This window comes from Alexandromys fortis, unplaced genomic scaffold, assembly GCF_014885135.2.
Source record: "Alexandromys fortis isolate MF-2015 unplaced genomic scaffold, M_Fortis_MF-2015_v1.1 scaffold_19, whole genome shotgun sequence".
In the NCBI taxonomy this organism is placed as follows: domain Eukaryota; kingdom Metazoa; phylum Chordata; class Mammalia; order Rodentia; family Cricetidae; genus Alexandromys; species Alexandromys fortis.
Genome location: NW_026067890.1, coordinates 4090937 through 4115261, shown reverse-complemented (window position 1 = coordinate 4115261; position 24325 = coordinate 4090937). Strand labels below are relative to the sequence as shown.

At 35.8% G+C, this 24325-nt stretch overlaps 1 protein-coding gene across 1 annotated transcript in view; it reads right to left on the bottom strand.

Annotated features, from left to right (window-relative positions):
* Nucleotides 1-24325, bottom strand: part of Dpyd (dihydropyrimidine dehydrogenase) — a 752991-nt gene that overhangs the window by 547310 nt on the left and 181356 nt on the right. The window contains exons 5-6 of the mRNA XM_050160025.1: nt 16248-16409; nt 2418-2614 (exon numbers count right to left, since the gene is read on the bottom strand). Coding sequence (XP_050015982.1) covers nt 2418-2614; nt 16248-16409 — 359 coding nt within the window. The remainder of the gene's footprint in view (nt 1-2417; nt 2615-16247; nt 16410-24325) is intronic.

Here is a 24325-nt window from a genome sequence, read left to right as displayed (position 1 = left end):
GGAGGGAAAGGAATGGGAATTGGAATTGATATTTAAAATGGAAAAAGACAGTTTGTTTTCTTTTTGAATAAAATAAAAACTTTGTCACAAATTAACCTCTTTTACCAAAAAGGTTTTTTTTTTTTTAAGGCTTGCTTAAATAAAAGCATAATTACTGATAATTTAACATATCCACTTCAGAAGGAAAAGGAATCAATTGTGTTAAGTACAACAGGGATCAATCATGGATACGCTTCGCTATCTAAAGTTATTTCTTTAAAAAGTGGTTATACTAATTTTTAAGAGATAAAAGAATCTGCCTAGATATGAAGAAAAAGCTAATATACAGACTTCAATACAAAACTAGTCTAACATCTTTTCAGATTAGAACTTTTAGATTGATGCCTTGATCAATTGCAAGTCATCTGTAAGTGAGAAAGTAAGTTCACAGACACACTTTGACATTGTGCTTCCCAGTGCTCCGCATTGCTCTTCCTAATCTAACAGTGATACAGAACACCTCTAATACTGCTTGTAGACAAAGGGTAGTTCCACACTGGCTGCTGTGCTTAGGGATCAGAAAGACACAAAGCAAAGGCTAGAAAATAAAATCTCTAAACAACAGGAAAAAAAAAACATGTTTAGTCATGAGTTTCAAGACATTCTTTCTCACTAAAAATGTTCAGATAGATAAAAACAAACATTTAGTGTAATTTATATGAATTACTCCACATTTGAATGAAAACTAAATACAGAGATGCTAAGAACCATAATCATGTACTAAAATTGGCAACCCATAATAATTCGTAGACAAGGCTGCTTCCATTTTCGGCTTCTTGTGAAAATGCAATTAAGGGGCAAAAAGATTTTCCCTCATCTACCAGGGTACACAACAATTATGCTCGTACTTTTAAAATTAACTCACATCTTCATTGATGTGTATAATTGAAAAAAAGAACATACAATGTTTATACATGTTGTTAGTACGTTATGCTTTTCCTAATTAATAAAGCTGGGGTGAGATGGCACTAAAAACACAAAATAAAATGTGGAGAAATATTTCGTAAAAATCTTATGAGAAACAATGAGAATTCCTCAATATTTATAACCAACAGAGACAAATAATCATTTGACCATCAGAATGATATAAGCTTTTGATACTCTCTATTGTGTTAATCTATTATGTGAGACTTTTGTTTAGAGAGTCAACTAGTATTATTTAGTGTATCAAATACTGTGGAAAAAGTACCTGATTAATATTTATATATAATTCACATACTGCAGTCTATAACAAGGAAACAAAATTTGGATTTTTTTCTATTATCTGGAGTTATCACAGTGCCAACTAATTAATATTGAAATTTTGTATTTAATACTCATTTTCCAGATTCCAAGAAATAGAAAAAGCATCATAATCTTCTAAAAATTATATTAAACTTACTTGCTGATTATCAAAGATGATAAAGTTGTTGCTTAATGAAAAGTTAAGTAGCTACAGAAAGCTTAAGTGTTAACTATAGACACATAATCCAAATGTCTATAATTTATAATCTATGAGTTTTAGTATAAGTCACTTGGGAATAATAATAACAATTTGATTGATATAATAAAAATATAATAACTCTAACATCCAATATCTTTCTTTTTGTACCAGATATTTTAAGCAATATCTATTTCTTAATTAAAATAAATGTGTTAGCCTAAACATAATACATGTATATTTCTAAGGCCTATTTAAATAAAGCAAGCTCCATAACAAACATCGGCCTCAGTGTCTGAAAGTTATTGATACAAAGTGACCAGTTCCTATATTCATGTATAGAGCTACATTGGCACAATTGGACTGTGTGACTGAAGCCTACTTCACAACAATAATAAAGACTCATACCAAAACCTCAACCAGTGGAAAGATATTGTTTGAATAAATAACACTATAAAATGTACTCTAAAAATGAACATTAATGAAAAAGTGGTAATAAATATAATATTAAAATTATTGTAAATTCAAAATACAAGAGCAGCATTGCAAATGATGATTGCTCCGGTCAGTACTGTACAGAGCCAAGCTTCCTCATGCCTAGTGCCCATCCCTGGTAGATATATTCCAATGATACAAAAGATTTTTAGGGATTAAACCTTTCCTGTGTTTTGATTCTACCATCATAAAGTTTTCCAAACTTCTCTAATTTCTGAAAAAGAAAGAAAAATTCATATATAATCTTGCTTCAATGAAACTTCAAAGTCGCAAGTGAAAGACATCATCCGTATTTTAGTCTTTGTAAAAGAACTTGTAAGAAAACATCTGTGAGCCTGGAGTGTCTCCGTGACTACAAACCACCCACACCTGGGATCGATTTGCCTCATTACTTTTGACATTTGAACACACACACACACACACACACACACACACACACACTCACTCACAATGTAGTCATTACCTTAAACCACCAGCATAGTCCTGTTTTTCAAATATGGTGATGTTGGAATAGCCCAAACGAGCTAAAAAGGAAGCACAGCTTATACTTGCAGGCCCGGCACCAAAAAGGGCAATTTTCGCCGAGTAGGCTTCTGGCATATGCTCTGGAGGAGGCAGTGATGGGCTTCTGATCTGGGGGATGTTCATTGCTTTGAACACCTATAGAGAAATCAATTGCGATGATTAAATTTTGAAATTAAATTTTACATCCTCAAACACATTTTTTTAATGTTTCAACTCATAATTAGCACTTTAATTAGCAATGAGAATTGCATGGTCCACATAAATATGACCGAATTGTAATTATTATATAGCTGAGGACGGGGACTGACTTCTCTCAGCCTCTGAAAGGCCTTCCGAGAATATGGGGAGAACTCTGGGAAGACATTCGGCTCTCCTTTCCTGCTCCTACCTCTCGGTCATGCCAGCTGATTCTCCCTTGAGCCCCCACAGTACAGTTTTCACACATCTAACATAATTGCTTACAGTGTAGGTGTTCATGTGTTGGTTTTCTATGTCAGTCAGAGGAATGCTTTTTTTCTTGCGTTAGAAAACAGGTCATATTTCAGGAAGCAAATTCCTACAGAGCTACCACTAGCCAGCAATAACATGGCACATAGCAAACACAGGCTTTATTAATCTATTTCTTTACATCACTTCCGATTATGACAGATTAGTTTTAGAGGCACAGGAGACTCGACAAGGCAGACAAGCAAGGCTCAGAGGTGCTAAGCTTTAGAGAGAAAGCAACAACTTAGAGTTAATAGTCTAGGGATAAACCATTGTCTCCAAACTAAATGTGTTTACCCGTCTTACTAGGAGGAAGACCAAGAACTTTAAGAGGGCCATGACTCAGGAAATTCAATAATACAATCTGGACAATCTTGTAAAACAGGAGCAATAATATTCGGGAATTCAGGATCCCATTGATCCAGAGCAGAAAAAGCACAGTGTTAGTTTAACTCCTAAACGGCATGGGAAAGAATAAAAAGGATCCAAATAGAACATCTGCAATGCTGAGGGTGGCTTGCAGGGTAGCAGATCATTATGCATGCATGCAGATGAGTTATGAAAGCCTGTACACTAAATAACAAACCAAAGAGAGACAATCCCACCTGGGCCAACTCAGCCACATACTGAAATGCATATAATCTGTCCTTACACCTTTATTTGTCAGCCACACAGTAGAATGACAAATTTTCATATGTAATGTCTTGCTTTTGGTCAGTACAACTAGAATGCTTATAAAAAATATGGAAAGTGGCTGGGCGGTGGTGGCACACGCCTTCAATCTCAGTAATCAGGAGGCAGAGGCAGGTAGATCTCTGTGAGTTCAAGGCCAGCCTGGTCTACACGAGCTAGTTCAAAGACAGACTCCAAAGCTTCAGATAAACCCTGCATCGAAAAGAAAATATGGAAAGCAATGCACATATAATACAATGAGTAAAGTTAGCATTTAGAACCTCCAGACAACATCAATCACTCTTTGTCCAAGGATCGGAGCAAGAATTGAAACTCCCAGGAAACGGAACTTTGTCAAAACTTAAACGAGACTTTGGAAGAGAAAAATGAATGATTTTAAATTTTATACATCTAATAGAAGACTGTATAAATAAATAAATCATTAAATATATTAATCACCAGAGAGATGGGGCAAATCAAAAATGAAACATAAAAAAACCTGCTGTGGTGGAGACATGGGAAAGAAATAGAGAGGTAAATACAGAAAAAGACGAAAGAGACAAAAACAATGAATGAAGAGATACAATCAGTGCATAGTTGGATTCCTACAAGCAAAGATAATAGAATATGAGAAAAAATTAATAACTAAAGGAAAAGTTATGGAGTCCCCAGACTAAAAAAATATGTGCAGAAATTTATACAGCCTCAAACAAGAAAATGCCAACCAAAACTTGCTTCTTAGCATCAGTCAAATTGCTGAAAAGTGAAGTAATGAAAAACAAGGTTTAAAATCACCAAATGATAAAGAAAAAAAATGTCAGTAAGCAAGAATGTGAGCCTCTTTCCCCTAAAAGGGGTGACAAAAGTCAGGTGAGGCTAAAATATTTCCGACCATTGAAAAATTCCAATTATCTAAAATCATCTAGGTGATAAAGTTACTTTGAATATTAAGTGAAATAAAAATAATTACTAAGAGATTTTTAATCAATAAAAATGGTTTAAGAAGTTCTGGGAGGGAGATTTAGGTTTCTTCAGGGATAAGTAATAGATTGTCCTAGCCCAAGTGATAAAGCCTATAAATATAAACATAAGGGTCTATAGGAACACTAATTGAAATTAGAAGGATTTGCACACACCAAAAAAACCCCCCACATGTATGAAAGTATTAAAATACTTTAATAAATTGAGAAAGAAAGAACATGGATTTAAAGGGAGAGGGCAGGGCAGTGGTGGGGGCGTTAGAGATAGACTTTATAAAAGTTGCTTGTACTCATGTATGAGATTATCACAAAACAACCTATAAAATATACCTCAAAAATTGATATTGCATAAAATGTTTTAAATATGTGAGTGAAGGCAACTTAAAATTGGTTGTAGAACGTAATGATGTCTGTCCTGCGGGATTTGTATGATGTAAGAATTAAACTGTGTAACACAGTCAGAGAGATGAAATACTTTTCATAGTTCAGATCCACTGATTATACACATGCTTAATACAAACACTGCACTTAGTTCAGAGTATATTTTCTACCCCTGTAGTAGCTACTAAACAACAGCAAAAGAAAACGTAGTTAACTAGCGATGAGGTTTGGTATTTAAAACAATTATTCTTCAAAGAAATAAAGGCGAGGAATAATAAAAATCAGTGCAGATGGGTAGGAGAGAAAAGGGGGAATAAAAAACAAATTGTTACATAAAAAGTGTAACTAGCATGAATTATCACATTGAAGGGCTGAATACAATAAACAAAGCACAATTTAAACATGTAAGCTTGCAAAGATCCATACATTAAACGCAAGTGACTGCAAGGGATCTGCTAACAGTGGGAAGCTAGGAGAAAGGTGTAAGTATACCACCGTCAGACTTATCAGGTGCTAAATAAAGGAAAATTAATGTTAAATACTATTTCATAGTAACAATTTTTGGTCATTGTGAATCTGTAGGCCCTTACTAATACTTTGTAATATAGTAAATGAACTTTATAAATAGACAAAATTAGTTTAGGGATGGAGCTTAATGGCAAAATACTCACCATGTGTGTATGACACGGGGGGGGGTGGGAGGGAGGGATGGAGGATATGTAATTTATCATGCATCTTCTCACCATTCTCTCCCCAAAATTTGACTACCATGAGAAGTAGATGTGACATTGGAAAACATTCATGCCATAGGCACATCATAATATTTAATAGATTGCCTAACAGGTTGTCTATTTTAATGTAAAAAAAATAACAGAAAATGAAAAGCTGTTTTCTTTCGTGAGAAAACCCAGTCAATGATCAATATGAAGAAAGATATTCTGGTGACTGAGGCATGCTACTTTTGTGTCCACCTGACCCCTTTATACCAGCCACTGAGACTAAATTCTGCCACTCAAAACTTGAGTCATTTTCAGACTCTTCCACATAAAAAAATGAAAGACCATTGGCAACGAAGACGAGAAAGCTCTCTTTCTCGGTATGAGACAAATGGTCCTCATAGCGTTTTGCCATTCGAATTAAAAACCTTCAAACATTTTGCCGGTAATGCCTGTTTCCTTTCTTAAAACAGAAAATTATTAAGGCCAGCCATAACTTTGATGTCATCTCTTCATCTCCTATACATGAGAGTATATTTTTAAGTTAAAACATTTGGTGATATATTTTGGTTGAGTGTCTATTTCAGGGCGGGGCATGCATGCACCACGGAGCATCTCGTGTGAAGGTCAGAGAACTTTTGGAATTCAGTAATCTGCTCTGTAGGACTTGGGGATCAAACTCAGGTCACCAGGCTTGACCACAACACTCTTACTGGCTGAGACATCTAGCCAGTCACAGAGGAGTGTTTCTTTTTACTAACGAATTTTTCAAGTGTTGCAAAATGATTTCTTATTATTGGCAATAATTTATGACTTTAAATTATAAATGCACTTTCCAGTGTTTTGGTGTACTGTCTAAACAGCACAGATTTTCTTTCTTCTTCCTTGTCTTTGCATTTGGCTCTATCTTTCCATCATGCAGATCTCAGGGACGCAACCCAGGACAGCATCATCCATAAAAAGTATGTGTCTCCTCAGCTATCTGCTGACTCTCTGAACGAGGTTTTGTTTTGTTTTGGACACATAATTTTATGAGGATGTGTAGGTACCTGAAAGTGCTTAAGTATGTGTGTGTTCAGAAGACTAGTAAGGAGAGAAGAGTAAAAAGATTCCCTGGAATTGGTGTTACTGAAGGTTGTAAGTTGTCATGTGGGTGCTGGGAACTGAACCCAAGTCCTCTGAAAGAGAAGTCAGTTCTCAGAACCACAAAGCCGTCTCTCAAGACATTTACCTATTGTTTGAGTCAATATTTATCTTTTAATTTTATCTTTTTTTCTAGGGAACATTAGCAAGAAATTAAGTGTCTATGATTCGTGATTTTATGGATCATTAATAAAAATGTAGTTGAAATTTATTATATTTTCTTAAATTAACATTTTTACATAATTTCCATAAAAACATTTAAAATACACATTGAAAATTGATGGTGGAGAGATAGAGTTTATTTCATTTAGGGATTAAATGGATGCATATTTGTTTCACAGTCAGCTGAGTATTCTTAGCTTTATGAATTAATAATTACAAAATGTACTTTGCTATGTTAATATGTGGCCTTTATAAATTAACATTACATCTTAACAGACTTGAATAAAATATAAATTATTTTAAAATAATTGTTTATTAGTGACTTTGCTGACAGTAGAATAGTATATTTGATTATTTAAGGAAGCATTTTGCCCAAAAGTTTATTATGTGAAGCTAATATGTGGCAAGCAAATACAGCAGGGTTCATGTGATATCTTTCTGGCTGCATTCATTTTTAAGTGGAAAAAAAAACAGTTTAACTCTAAGACATTAAGTATGTCCCCCATAGTTTCTGGCTAATGGCATGCAAATAGAGTAGCAGTTTCTTAATAGTATTTAATATGTATAAATTTTAGCCCAAGGATATTTTATTTTAATATTTAACAATAAAACTTGAAATATTCTTTTTAAAACTATAGAGTATAAACATTGAATCAAAATATGTTTGGGGGATTCCCGATTAGAATTTATCACAAGGCAAGAGGCTCAGCATGTCAAAAGGAAAACAAGAATTTACTCCTCATAAGTGTATGAACGAATATGTAAATGGTCAGTCCCTGATCTGTATAGCCTGAGTGTTCAGATACACTCGACACATGTCCAGGCTCAGTGTATTTATTTACAAATAACATCCCTGTCTCTACTGTCCTGCTTTGTTTCATTTTATGCTTTGTAAATTTATATTGAAGTAGCTTTTCTCTTTCAGCACAAATGGTGATATAAATAGTTTGGTTCTACAATCTGACTGCTTAAGTCAAACCTTGATTTGCACTATTCTCTTGGTACAGGGTATAGACAAAGTCCTTTAAAATATTTCATTCTATTTATTTAACTTCAAATGGAGCCAAGAGTATCACATAGGAGTACTATGAAGATTAAATGAACTACTCTAGTGCGTACTAGAGTACTCTCATGGACTTTCCACAGGGCAGGGAACCCTGACTGCTCTTTGGATTGGAGAGGGAAGGGGAGAGGAGTGGGGGGATGGGGAGAAGGGTGGGAGGAGGGGGAGGAAAATGGGAGCCTGGGAGGAGGCAGAAACTTTTTTTTTCCTTTTCTCAATAAAAAACATCAAAAAAAAAAAAAAAAGATTGGTCACACCACAAATAATGGTCACATTCTGAGAGAGAGAATATTTAAATTCCAATTAGGCAACATCAAACGGGCTACCCAGAATAATTATTCCAAGTCAAATTCATTAAAACAATAGATTTTGCATGAGTCTATAAGAAACTACTAATTTCCTTTATATGGGAATGAATGAGTGTTGGTGTTGCTCAACATTCAGTCAGCAACAGGTAGTGTCAGGATTCTGTATTGTGCCTTTTGGTATTATATAATTTAAATGTGCCTCTACAGATAAGATGTTGGAATCTAGTAGAGATAGAAGGTGTGATTAGGCATGAGATGTCAGGAGCCATTCCCCCCCTAAAAATCATTACAGGAACCATCACCCTGGGGAGTCTGCAGGGAACCCCACACCCATAATTATGTTCTATTGAGAACCTGCCCCACACCCAATTAACTGTTATCTGTTAACACATCTGTTAGCTGAACCTGCCTCACATTCCAGCTATCCAGGGAACTAGGTGTGACAACTTGTGACTTCTTGGCCTACCTCCTGGCCTACGTGACCAGGACCACGCGGCGAGATCCCGTGCCCTGCCCACCAAGTCCTCATGCAGGGCCTATATAAACAGCAACCATGATCCTAATAAAGGGGGCTTTGACAAATCTGCTTGGCCTCATTCTTCTGTCCTGGCTCATTCCCTTCCAGGTAGCGCCCCTCCGAGACCCTGGAATAACTGACTGCAGGGTGGGTTACAAACCCCTAGACTGAGTAACCCACCCAATGCAATCGACAATGAGAGTTCTAGAAGGACCCTAATGAGTTAGATTGGTCTTCATTTTAAAAAAAAAAGAAAAGAAAAGAAAACAAGATAAAAGCACCTTCCACAGAGGGGGACACAAAGCAAAGGCATCATCAAAGAAAAATAGGTTCCCATCAGAAACCAACCAAACACTTTGATCTAAAATTTTCTAGGACATAACACTGGAAAGTCTGTTGTTTGCAGGCTGATTGACAGATGGCACCGAACAGACTGAGATGCCAGGTCAACAAATGTGCTGGTGTCAGGCTGACTCGCCTTCATTTCCCCAGTGTTATATGGTGGGAGTATCATCTCCTCTCTTTTCCAGCAGTGTATCCCTCTTAAGGAGGTCTGTGACAAGGACTTTGGGCCAGTTTACATTCATATTATGAGTTTTCACCATTGACGGTATATTTTGGATCAACAGCATTTTTATCAAATGTGTCTACTGAATTGTAGTTTGTTTGTTTGTTTGTTTTTCAAGACAGGGTTTGTCTATGATTTTGGAGCCTGTTCTGGAACTAGCTCTTGTAGACCTGGCTGGTCTCGAACTCACAGAGATCCACCTGCCTCTGCCTCCCGAGTGCTGGGATTTAAGGCGTGCGCCACCACCGCCCGGCTCGTCTTTACATTTTCAAGTTCTTGTCAAGCAAACATTTCCAATGGTGATGAAGTTCAGATTCTCAATTTTTTTCTTTCTCAGAGGGTACCTTTGATGCTATGTCTAAAAAGTCACTGGCAACAGCAGGGTTATCTGAATGTTCTACTTTGTAATAATCCCCCAAACATCAGTTTCTTATTTCACAGTTACGCCCAAAATGAATGAGGAATTACGATTTGCAAAGGGCAATCCTATGTCCAGACACCTTTGTTTGACAACCATTTTTTAAATAAAAATTCTGTCTTGTTTTCTTCAAATGTAAAACTGTAACCACACTGCCATCCTACTAATTAAAAACCACCAAAAGGAAAAGTAACATGCGTTATTCTTATTATTTCTTTTAGACAAGCACTGATTTTAAACATCACCTCTTTGATAATTATAGGAATTATTATTTTTTATTCTGTAGTGTAATGCTAAACAAAGTCTCTGGGGAGGATTTTGGAGTACAGATCTCCATTATAGCTTATTTTTCAACCATTTTGTTTTGCAATTTATAAGACTATTTAATTGTTTAGGATTTCCCTTGGTCTACCGCTGCTATTGTTTGTTTAGTAAGATCAAATAAGATATCTGATGATCAGTTACAGCTATGGAACACCCATGTGTATTTTCATTATGTAGCCTTCCAGAATGAACAGACCAAAATGAGTTACCCTTAAATTAGGATTAGTAATTTAACACTGAGAGAGTCTTTTCTTTTTCATTTACAGTGTGATATAATTTATAGAGTAGTATAAAATGACTAGAAAAGTATAATTTTTCTCCCCAATATAGAGGGAGTAAGTCCTATGAATTCTTGTCACATGTCACTCTTCCCATTTTTAAATTAGGACACTCTATCTCCTGTTTGAAGTAATGTAATAGAGAAAATTTCCTAATGATCCTAAAAGCATTCTGAAGTGATTAACCAATGGTTCTTTCCAGATAGGTGAAAAGGCCAGAAATCACAAAGTGTTTATGCCAAGAAATGTATTTGAAACTGCTCACCCAGAACAATATTGACTGAAAGTTTGTCCATCTTTTTTTCACTGAAGTGGTGGCATTTTCCTTTGTGACTTGCCATTTATGGAAGTAATCATTGTAGCCCAAGAAGTTTTAAATTCATCCAAATAATGTTGAGTGCTAATTGTGGTAGTTCTTATTCTTGCAGTGAAATTAAAAATTCTGAATAAAATCACTCTCTCAATAACTTGTTGGGAAAACAGGGTTGTTATAGTTTATTTCCACTTGAATTTAGAAAATCCTATTATGGTCCCTCTGACTTAGACACACACACAATATCCATTCCAACTCCATGGAGAAGCTCTCTGGCTAACAGAATATACATGCCTTATATACAGAATTGCTACAGTGCAATCCATCTGGTTCAGAGTTTACAAATAGTACCTTTCGAAGATGTAGGGTGTAAACCTACATAAACGAGAGGAAAATTTGTTACCTAAGACATATCCTAAAATAAAAGGTACATTTACCTTGAAAAATACTTCACTCCTCCCCTTATCAGCTCTACCACAAAATGAGTAAAAATTCTATCAGCAATTTATTATGAAAATCTAAGGAATCACTGATGTAACTTCATAGATCGATTTTTTTAAATAATATACTCTGATCATTTTGTTTATGGAGACTTCACTCATAGCCACAATTCTTAATTGAGAGGTAATGCTTTTATGACTACAGTTCAATATTAGATTGAGACATGATGCTGGACATTTTAACTGCATGGTTCAATTTGACCCTTTACGATTTAAAAACAGAAGTATTGATACTTTGGAGATAAGCAATTTTACTCCCACACAAACAAAATATGAGCTGTAGGTTCATGACAACCAATGTTCTATGCATTGAGGTTTGTTTATGGTTTGAGAGTCCTCAAAATTTTTTTGTAAAAATATTTATTTTATTTTTCAATGTGTACATGGAGAGAAAAAGTAGGTATGTGCATGAATGAATGTGGATACCCATGGAATTCAGGTCACCTGGACTTGGAGTTACCAATGATTTATATGCTGGAAAATGAACTCAGAAACTCTGCAAAAGCAATGCATGCTCTAAACCGCTGTGCCATCTCTCCAGCCTCCATATTTCTGACTTTGTTGATCTGGATGAATACCTTTTGGAGCATAGATGAAATTTCATTTCATCAAATATACTGCCTCTCTATGCTAGAGCATTGCCACACTTATTCCAACAGTACTCTATCCTTCTCTATCATTACTTGATTGCATTTGTCATCTTTACTTTCTTTCTATTTTGTACATCATGATATTCTTAGAATCCACACATGGATTCTTGGACATAAGTTACTAGAGTTCGACTTAAGATGCCAGAACCCATGCAGTGAGTGTTACTGTTTGTCAGGAACAAGATGACAAGATGATAAAAACAAAAAAAAAAAAAAACTGAGTGCAATAAGATGATGGACTGTAAAGATGTTTCTCTGTTCTATTTATATTTCAGGATAATTTTGAATGTATAATTTTTGTGAAAAGTAATAATGGTTAATGACATGGGCAATGTTCTTTATAACCAAGAATAAGAAAAAAAAGCCAGTAATTAGAAGGTGTCTATACAGAAATGGACTTGTAAATGATATAGCAGAGAATTCTGCATTGAGCTATTTTCAAAGACTTATTGTTTGTTTGTGGATCTTCATAATATCTGATTGTATGTTCTGGTTTCTTATTTTGTATAGTTTTATATTATTCCTCATACCTGGCTACTTTCTTTTTCTATATGCACAAGATAAAGAGTATTTATCTACTACTATATCTATCAATCAATCTATATCCTTTCTGTTCAAAACACTTAACATTAGCATAAAATTTTCCTGTAAAAATGGGTATCTGCTTTCTCCAGACAGAATAAGAACTCCTCCTGTACATGTAGCTTTCTCCTCACACGGATGCACAGAGGTATCTGGACTAGGATCAAGTCATCACACTGCAGACGTAGAAAGAACAAAGAGTTGAAGAGAAAGTACAACAAAAGACCATACATTAGAAGCTGGCTTCCGGCTCCTCCTGTAGACTTGGCTAAGGTGTGATTTACTCATTTTCCAAATTATACACCTAGGTGTGAATGAAGAGGGAGAAGAGACAGATTCTGTCAATGACAGAAGAAGACTAGAGAGTTGATATTTGTAAAAATCATTTACAAGTTACAGGAAAAACAATTCTGAAAAATGTTATTTTTTCCATTTAGTTTGTTTTCCTAACCTTTGCTTAATTTGGTAGAGAAATATTGATTTGTATTTCTTTAAAGGTCAAAATCAATCATTTTTTATCAATCAAAACATAAAATCATTTACATCGTGATTCACTTTGAGTTAAATTTCATGTCGATAGTTTAGCCACTGGAAAAAAGAGTATTTTTGCCCTTCCCATATTTTTAGCAAGTAGTTACAGAATTGATGTTTTCTGCAACATTTTAACAACTCAAAAGGTTGCTATATTTACATGTAACAAGTCTTTCTCTGTTTTATCAGTCCCAAATAATGTCATGGAGACTTCTTAACACTTAAGAAGGTTCAGCCCAAGCTACCAAAATCCAGTAGAAGAGTGGGAGGAGTGAGATTACAAACAGAGAGGTCAAGACCATGATGGGGATACCCACTGAAACAGTTTACCTGAGCTAATGGAAGCCTCCCATCTCTGGCTTGACAGTGAGCAAACCAACGTGAGGCCAAATTAGGTCCTCTGAATGTGGGTGACAATTGTATGGCTGGGGCAGTGAGACCAGGATTTATCTCTATTGCTTTTTGGAACCCATTCTCTCTGGAGGGATAGCTTATTCAGCCTAGATATGGGAGGAGGGCCTTGGTCCTGCCTCCAAGCAATGTGCTAGACTTTTTGACTTCCCGTGGAAAGCCTTACACTCTCTAAGGTTGGATGGGGGGGGGGGGAGATGAGGGTTGTGGGGGAGATGGAGAGAGAAGAAGAAGGGGAGGGAATGTGAAATGGATTTGGCATGTAAAATTAAAAAAAAAGATAGTTTTTTTGAAAAAGTAAAATTAAATAAAAACAAAGTTCAGCTTGTAACTTAAGCTCGTTCTTAACTTGCTCTTATACTTAAACTAACTTGTCCATATTAATCTACTTTCTGTTATGTGGTGTTACTTCTCTTCTGTCTTCCCCCTCTTGTTTCCTCCTTGTTTCTCCTTGCATCTTCTGCTTCTTGACTCCTCCTCCTATTCCTTTCCTTTCTCTCCCCACCTATACCTCCTGCCTAGCTATTGACTCTTCAGCCCTTTATTAAACCAACAAAGCAATCTATTTTCACACAGTGTAATAATACCCAGAACATTTAAGTAAACCCCATTTTAACATAATAAATATGGGACTTTATAAAACTGGTCAATGTAAAAAAAATGAACGGGGTGCCCTTACATGCAGTTTCCATCACAGTCTTCTATCTTTTTTGATTATGAAACAAAGGGTTTTTGTTTTGTTTTGTTTTTCATTTTTGTTCTGTTTTCTGTGTAGCTTTAAGGCCTGTCTTGGTGCTCTCTCTGTAGCCCAGGCTGGCCTCGAACTCACAGAAGTTCACCTGTGTCTGCCTCCTGAGTGCTGGGACTAATGGCGTGTGCCACCACTGCCTAGATATGAAACACAGTTTTAAGGAAATAAAATAGAATGACACATCCATTTTACAGTTTCTTTATTTATTTAAGATGAATTTATAGACACTCCTTGTTTGTATTCAATTCTTTATTAGGTAGGGCTTACATAACCCACATGTGTGTACACTTGATTTTCAATGAATTTCTGATGACTTCTGTATAGCAAGGAGGACAATGTGAAAGTCCTTACAAATAAATACTCTATGAAGTAGGAGTTTATTAAAACTCAGTAAGAGTAGAAGAGTCATTCACATATTCATTCATATTCTCTCTTCTCTGTCCCTTCTTTCCATTCCTTCATCTCTCTCTATGTGTGTCTCTCTCTCTATCTCTGTCTTGATCTCTCTCCTCTGTGTGTGATTGTCTTCCTCTCTGACTTTCTGTCTCTCTCTCACTTTCTCTCTGTCTTTCTCTCTTTATCTCCCTCCCTTGCCATCGTTTCCTTGCTTCCTCTTTTTCCCTTCTTTCGTTGCTTTCTCTTTAGTTCTCCATTCTCCCCCTCCTTGTTTTCTCTACATCTTTCTGCCTCTATAAGTTTGTTCCATTCATGTCCAAATCGCTGAAAAACTACTGCTAACAATTCAATTTGTTTAGGCATGTTCAGTTCATGTACATACTGTATGGGTCTTCATTTGCTGTGATGTATTTTGAGTAAGCTCATCCTGGCTTAATGATAAAGCAATAGGCTCTCCACAAGAAATGTGGAGAGGAATCCAAGTGAATCTCCTCCATCAACTATGGATTTTCCCAGGTTGTAGAGATTATTCCTTGCAGTGGTCAGGTAAGCCTAATGCAGTTTTTAATTTGGTAAGAAAAGAAATTAAATCCAAGAATTTATTGCATCAACTCACAACCTCAAATTGTTTCCATTTTCTTATTCCCAGGGGTCTTTCCTCAGAATTAACCTGCCAGAAAGCAGGAAAGGAATAACACTGATTTATTACTAAAGGCAAAGAGTGACTTAAGCTTGAGGGATATTATGGGGAAGGCTCTAAAGGGAAAGAGCACATTGTGTTTAAGTTGACACAACCAGAGAGCTAAGTCATTAACTAAAAGTCCGACATAGACAGACATTTAATTTAGTCTTCTAGCCAACTAGTCCCTCAAGATTATAAAATCTTACTGTAACCTCCCAATAAGCTGATCATTTAAATGATACATGAGAATTGACTTGCTAGTTCACTTCAAACAGGAGACCCCAGAGAGCATAAAGATGTCCCAGAGAATCAGTCATTTACAAAAGATTTATAAAAGAAAATGCCAGGACCAAAGTTTATGTGACAAATGACAAAAAGCCACCTTTCATTTCATTAAACATTTTTCCGTGCAAATAACTGAGTAGCTTTCAATCTATAAGCTCACATAATCTAATTATCTTCTTAATGTTGTTAAAGAATATTATTCCATTTCAGGGTTTTTTTTTAATTCCCTAACCTCTATCACTCAAAGAATAGTATGAAGTACTGCTGAAATATATTTCTAGGCATAAAGATCAAAGCGAGTTCCAGGGGAAATTATCAGTTAAGGAATATAGCCTTTTTTCCTAATAGGGTCTCCACGCTACACTTCAATGTGAAGTTAATGAACAAATTCTATTTCTAGATCATCCAATTTAGATATTTTCAGTTTAAGTTATTTTAATAACCTGCTGGGATTACAACTAATTTGACATATGGTTTTATAAACTTTCATTTTTATAGCCAAGTTTTGTATAAAGATTCTGATTTCAAACAACACATTTGTAACACACACACATGTTGAGTATCATCACAAACCAAGGACTTCAATTATTTTATAAACTTCTGGCTTTGTAGTAGTAGGAAAAAAATACTGCAAGTGTAGCTGTTACATACCTCGGTAGCAAACTGCTGCAGCCCACCAATATTAATGGGTCCCTCTTCTGCAGCATACAAGTTGCATCCTCCCACACAGAGGTCAGAGGTTGGACAAACCATTCCACAAGTAAGACCAAGAGGATTGTCAGAAAAGATCATCTTCGCTGCGCCATAGTAGTTCTGGAGAGATAAAACAAAACCAGAGCTTGTATTAAGGAATAACGTACCTGAGATGCCCAATTGTGGCATTTTATTTCTTCCGGTAAGTAACAGCATTAAGGCTCAAGATGTCAAGAAGAAAATGAGATAGATATGCTGTGAAATTGTTCGTCATCAGGAATCTGACCCATCACAAGCAGAACACCATTCTCATGGGGAACTTTATACATGTGTATTAATAAAAGAGTAGTTGCTCAACTTCAGAAATTTAACATTTAAAAGACCATTGTTTACAACACATTATAGTATATCTTTATATTTTTCTTTAAATTATTCTTTATGTTTTTAATGAAGGAACTTTGGAACACTGCTAGACAAAGTACTATTTCAAGACACTCTGTTGACTGATGGTCCTCAACTGCATCCTTTAAGCAGAGATCCAGATAGGCACTTAATACAGGGAGAGATTCCTGTTCTAGACCTCAATCAGTTCATTCCCCTCACTTATTCCGTCATATTTGATGTCTATAAAATAGCTTAGGGTTTTTCTTATTGTCAATAACTTTGTAACATGATTTGTTCAAAAATGAGATAACCTGAATTATGACCTAATATGTATAAAAATATTTTTTTTAAAAAAATTGTGTAAACCAAGACAGTCAAGAAGAGTCTAAGGAGACATATCACATAAACAAAATATAGTGTCTTGAAGCGAGTCCTGCAAAAAATAAAGAACATTAGAAAATCAAGGAAATTCAAATAAAGTGGAGATTTTCATTAAAACAAAATCAGCATTGGGTTTTATGGTTATAATAAATGTGATATTCTTGCAGATATGCATGTATACATACACACACACACACACACACACAGATAAGTGGGTAAAGGAGCTACGTGCAGATCCAGGTCACTGCCCTTGTGGTAGTGTCACAGGTTTCCTGTTTAGTCACTTCAGTATTTCCCCACCACTTTGGCAATCCTTGATTACTTCTGAAATTCACTAATAGCTCACTGTGGGAAATGTCCAGAACTCAATTAAGAACATTTTAGACTACTAATATAAAAAAAAAAATCTGGTCATTAAGTAAAAGTGGTAAATTAAAGAAACATATAAGTTGAAGAGACCAGAATGACTAAAATAATGTTGACAGCAATTCAAAAAAAAAGGGAAAAATGGGCAAAATAATTAAAATCATCACCATAATTCATAGATCACTGTGTTATAAAAGAAAAAAGTTATAAATTAGAGCAAAAAAACAACGTATGGTTTTAACAGTATTCATGAAGGTTAAATATATTTGCTTAATTTCATGTCTCCCAAGAACAGCTCTGTCAGATACATGAGAAAGATTAACCAATATATGTTTTTTAGACAGATAGTATTAATATGGTATGGAATTCAGATCATAACTAAGGAACTCAAGGAATAAAAATCAAGCAACTGGCTGACCAATATCAATGATCACATGAGCAATTAAGACAATTAATTCTAAAGTGTACAACCCATGGCAATAAAAAAATATCATCTAAGGGCAATTTAGTTAGAACACAGTCTTTTATTTTCACACACACATACACACCCATGTACGCATGCACACATGCACACATACCTCATTGGAAATGTAGAATACACCAGCCCCTACGTTCACTGTGTTTGGATTCCACTAGGTTATTTTGGTGCATAGCTTCTTTGGTAATGGTCTTTTCGTCAGGAAATTTCATTAAACTAGAATAGGCAACTGTTTCTCTTTCATGACAGTTCAACCACAGCATAAAGAGGAAAAGGGAAATAAATAGACTTCTATGAAAATCATAAAACTCGGTGCTTAAAAGAACATACCCAAAAAAGTGAAAAGACACAAAGTAGGTGGAGACCATTACAAGACATCTGTATTTAGAATATATTAGCATGATAGCTCATGGTAGGAGAGAATTACAACCAAGGTATTCGAAATTACTGTGGGTAAACATTCGAGAAAGTTCAGAATAGGCACTGGAGTGATGATGTGCAGTTGGCTGGTGTACTTGATGTAGGAAAAGACGTCCAGAAGACTCATTTTAAAACTGTGCTTGGTCCAGATTACGGTGAACGCTGACTGCCAACCTCCGGATTTAGATTTTTAATTTAAGCTTTTAAATTAATGAGGTTTTTTTTTGATACAAGGCCTCTCTATATAGCCTGATGTCCTGGAACTCCATATGTAGACCATTGTGTCTTTGAACTCACAGAGATCTACCTGCCTCGGCCTCCTGCGTGCTGAAATTAAAGTTGTGCGGTACCACGTTCAGGTTAATTGAAGCATTTTAATGGAAGGATTCGGGTGTCAAAAGACTGAATAATAAGATTACAGATCACATGGAAATTCTCAGAAAGGAAATTGGGAAAGAGGATGTGTCAGAGGGATCACAGAACCAGCCTAGAAAAAGGAAAGCATCAGTGTGTATCCGAGAACCAGAGGAGGGTTTTCAAATGGGTGGTGCATTAGCAGGGTGGTGGTCCTACATAACTTTAATCTCAAAACTCCAAAGGCAGAGGCAGGTGGAACTCTGAGTTCAAGGTCAGCCTGGTCTTGATAGAAGGAGAGTTCTGGACAACTAGAGCTACACAGCAAAATCCTGTCTTGAAAAACAAAACAAAGTGGGTAGCGTAAAAGCTGAAACATGAAGCACCTTGCAAGTTACCTTCTTGGGAAACTCTCAAGATGCCCAGATCCCTTCAGTGTTTGTTGTTCTGAGTACACCCAGCAGAGCCACTCAGGATCCTTTCAAGAAGGGGACAGCTTCTCAACGCTCCCCATAAAGGCGCAGGATCAATACCAATTCTGTCTCTCCAACAAGTGAGATGGTTCTAAAGTCCTCTTTCTACACAAGAGATTTGCCTCTTAAACCTTTTAAAAGTAAAGGTTTTTACTTTTAAATTTAAAATTTAAAATTTAAATGGAAAGGTACTTCATAGACACCCAGGAAGACTCATACTAGAAGATAAACCACCACTTCAACCCTTTCTTCATGGGATTCTATCGGTTATAGCTCTGTATTGTTTGTTTCCTCATGTAGAGGAAAATGTATAGGGCTATGTTAGCAGGGATGTAAGAAAATTTATTCTCTTTAGGTCCAGTCTTTTTTTTTTCTTTGTATACACCATGGGAACTATATTATTTTGATGGTTTTTTTTGTTGCTGTTGCTAGTTTTTTTTTTTTTTTTGGTTTGGTTTAGTTGTTGGTTTTATATATAATGTGTATTCTGGAGAGCTCAGGATGCCGACTTTTTCCATGATCAAAATTCTGAGAGAAAAATGATGGTTGTTTTCAAATCAACAACAAAGTTCACCAGTGTCTCTTTTATTTTTTTCAGGTCTAAAGCCTCAGTTTGTACCAGAGCATTTTAATGGCACATTCTTCAGCACAACACGTGCCTTTTAGTTAATTTTAAGATGATTATAACTTTAATATTTTTTGTTTTTACTTTAAAATTAAAGCTTGAAATTACATTAGTGCCATTCCTCTGCAATTTAATGATTTTCAAAGTCATTATCGGGAACCGCAAAGCTCGTCAAGCCTGCTCTCCTGTCGTATGGTATAACTAATTTAACAAATAGTCCTACCATATTCAGGCCTTTCTATCACTGCAAGATTATCAATACAGCTGGCGGTTTTATTTTAAAGTGTTCTTCTCTTTTCCAGTGACAGTTTTCACAGATGGAAGCATCCTTCCAAGATAAACTCCAATCTGTTGCATTTAAAAACCACTTGTGCTAAACCTTAGTAAGTTTGAAAGTCTGAGAAGGGTAGAATAACTTTGTTTACATTCCTGGCTTTAGCTATCTAAGAATGAATGGATGAACATTAACTGAATAGAAAATGGTTTTAGTAACACATGCAGGAGACAGGGGTACCAGGATAACTTTGTATGTAGCTGTTATCTTTCCTCAGTGCTATGGTTCTCAGACATTTGAGACATCTGTGGTTCTCAGAGTAGTTGAGACAAATAGCATGCTCAGAACACAGAAAAAACCCTGGCTCCAGAGCCAACATGATCAGGGACCACAAAGATCTTGCATTCAGAGGCAAGAGTGGGGGCATGAGGCTGGACTGTAAGTGGAAAGCCAGACTGGGGTATCTCGTGATATTTTGTTACAAAGAAACAAAACCTTACTCTCATGATATATCCTTGTAGTGCCAAAGGGTTGAACAGGATAGGAGAGCCTCATATATATTCTTTTTTTGCTTTGTACATTTTATTTTAATTTTTTTATTAAAAATTTCTGCCTCCTCCTCGCCTCCCTTTTCCCTCCCCCTCTCCCCACTCCCCTCCCTCTCTAGTCCGAAAAGCAGTCAGGGTTACCTGCCCTATGGCCAGTCCAAGGTCCTCCCCCCTTCATATATTCTAAATTTTGGTAAATTTGACACAATATAATTAGATATTTTGGAACACAAATTTAGTCAACTGTTCTCAGTTAAACCTAAAGTGTAAAGAATTTAACATGTTATTCTTGAAAATTTTGTTTTCTGTCCTTAAGTTGTTAAACTGAAAAACTTCACTCACTCACTCACTCGCACACACACACACACATACACACATACAAGCACACACAGACATAAGCATACACCTTTATATATGCACAAATACACACTCATGTACACATTTACATGTGAGCACATATACACAAAGTTACACAGACACAGTTGTAAATGATTACACACAAACACATTCACAAATGCATACACACACACACACATATATATATATATATATTTAAACCCACACAGATAGGCATTGGAGATACTCCTGGATGCAAATGCTAACACACAAGAACACTCTCATTGGGAATGTACAATAATACATTTGTATTATTACATATTCATGATCATATATTCACGATCATATATTGTGAAATATTATTTTAACAATGTAAACATGTGTTACATTTTTTATGCTGTAGAATATTACTTAAACTTAGTAGAGGTGTGTGTAAAGGTATGTGAAACTGTGTAAAATTTGTTTACGTTTCATTTGTTTAATTATGGGAAGATGTATTCCATTTGTTTCATCTTGCTTGCCTAAGGCACCTGGTTGTTCTAATAAAAAGTAAATGACCAATGGCTAGACAGAAAAGGATATGCAGTGCAGGTAGGGCAGAGAGAATAACAGGAAGAGAAATCTAGACTTAAGGGGAGAAAAAAGATAGAAGAAGAAGAAGAAGAAGAAGAAGAAGAAGAAGAAGAAGAAGAAGAAGAAGAAGAAGAAGAAGAAGAAGAAGAAGAAAAGAACGAGGGAAATGCCCCGGCTACCAGCAGCCAGAAGACCCAAGAAAGTAAGATATACAGAATAGAAAAAAGAAAAAAAAAGTAAAAAGCCCCAAGGCAAAGGTAAATAAAAAGAAACACATTAATTTAAGTTAAAATAGCTAGCCAGAAAAGAGCCCCCTGTCATGATTTGGGAGCTGGTTGGTAGCCCAAATTAAAAAAAAAAAAAATCCTGACACAGTCGTCAGTTTTAGGTCTTGATAAATTAAAAAAAATGTTTATTGGGGTTATATTATATCTTTTTAAAACTGGGCATACATACAACGCTGCCCATTAAATAAATGTAATGAATTTGAGACATCTCTCCATTTTCATTATGGCTTTTTTCTCCTCCAAATGCTTTTGTAAATGTTAATTCTATGTGTTAAGCATTTTAATGCATATTCAAGGAAACTCGTGTGAGGTAAAGAAAGTAAAAAGGAAAGCTATCAAGGGTGGGTAAAAATCATTCATTTAAAAGCCACATGAATTGGTCATGAACATATGCAAATTAGAACAAAATACTTTATATAGAGTACCTATAAAATAAAAGTCACTCTGTTCCTAACATTTCTTGCATTTTGTCTCCTTTTATAATGGGCTATAGAACTTACAATTTCCCCCTGAATTAGTGTTGCCAGCACAATAGACTTATAGCTGAAACCAACTCAACAACTATCTGATGTGTGAGTGATCTCTTCTTATGTAGGCAAGATGAGGAAGAAACAGCATGGGTGCTATGCCTTCGCTTTAATTAAACAGAAGAATACTTTCATTCATACCCAAACCCATCTTTGTGCATGTGCATGTGTGTGATTAAGTGTGAGTCCATGTGTTCTGGGATACACTTGTGTGCACGTGTGTGAACGACAGAGATCATTGAGTATCGATGCTCAGGTATCATCTACCACAAGTGGTAAAGCAAAGTCTCAGGATGACCAGAGGCTTGGGAATATGACCGTCTCCAACTCTCCAGAACACGGGCAGCGAGCCTGTATGCGAGCTTAAATATGTGCTTCTAAGATTAAACCCAGGCCCTCGTGCTTCTTATTGAGTAAGAATTTTACGAGCACAGCTACATTGCCAACCCAGCCTGACTTTTTTTTCATTTTATAATTAATGTTCAAAAAATGTTTCTTCGGGAAATATCTATATAATTTTCTAAGCACAGCATGCTATTTCTTTGTATGACAGCATTTAGATCATTGCATTTTAAAATATTTTTATGATGATCTTTTATTTTTCTGATATAGGTCCTCTTTTGTCTTGCTTGTCAAGGTTCTTAAATATATATATATATATGATTATAACTTACCAAATATAACACTAAGAACAAAAATTAACATTAATGAGTCTTCATTTCACAATTTACATTTAAAACTGAATTTTCTACTACTTATTACATGACAATTTTAATTTTAATTATTTCTCTTGGTTATTCATTAATGATTCGTGTGTGTGTGTGTGTGTGAATGTCTGCATGCTGGCTAGTTTTCTGACAACTTGATGCTGGCTAGAGTCAACTAAGAAGAAGCAGCCTCAATTGAGAAAATACCTGCATAAAACTGGGCTGTAGGCCCAGCTGTGGGGTATTTTTATAATTCGTGATTGATAGGAGAGGGTTTAGCTCATTGTGTGTGGGACCACTTCTGGGCTAGAGGTCCTGGGTTCTATAAGAATTCAAACTGTGCAAACCAAGAGGAGCAAGCCAGTAAGAGGCACTCCTCCGGGATCTCTGTATCAGCTCCTGTCTCTAGATTCCTCCTTGTCTTGACTTCCTTCAGTGATGAAGAGTGACATAGAAACATAAGCCAAATTAACACTTTCCTCCCCAAGTTGCTTTGCAGCCTGTAAGTATATCTGTGCATTGTGGGTGCCAGTGCCTGCAGAGGCAGACGAGGTTATTGGATCTTCAGGTGACTGACTGGACTTAAAGGCCATCTAACCATGTCCGATACAGGAGAAGCAGGTGCTCTGAACCACCAAGTTCTATCTGGTCCGTTCTCTGCTTCTAAAGACAGAATCTGTAGCTCCTACTGGCTCTGAATTCACTAAAACTATCTTGTCGTAGCCACTCCATTGTTGCCTGTACAAATTTAATTTTTCACGAACTATTTTTCATTTATATGAATTAAATCGTGTAACATGTTAAAGGTAACCAGAATTATGCATCAAATATAATTATTTTACTGTAATTTACATGCAACCACACACAAACACACTTTAAAATGATATTTGCCTTGTAGTGTGACGAAGTAGAAACCGAGGATATGTTACTGCACTTCCAATAGCCCCATATTCTGGAGAACAGGATCCAATGCGGTAAACTTATCCATGCTACTGACTATTCCATTTCACAACTGATTCAGGATACACCTGATACTAAAGCTGGGCAGATGAAAGAAAAGCAAATTTGAATTTTTATTGACACTCTTGTTTTTTGTTTGCTTAAAAGCTTTTAGTAAAAATCACAAATAATTTGGTTATTCCTCAATAACAAATGTCAATGGCAAAACTGTCTGCCAAATATAAGTAAATGCTCAACAAATCTCACTCCAAATAATCTGATTTGAGCCAATATTTAGAACAGCTGCACTGGCTGCTCACAAACATCATGTGCAGTGCATGCACACATATGCATTGTGCATGTA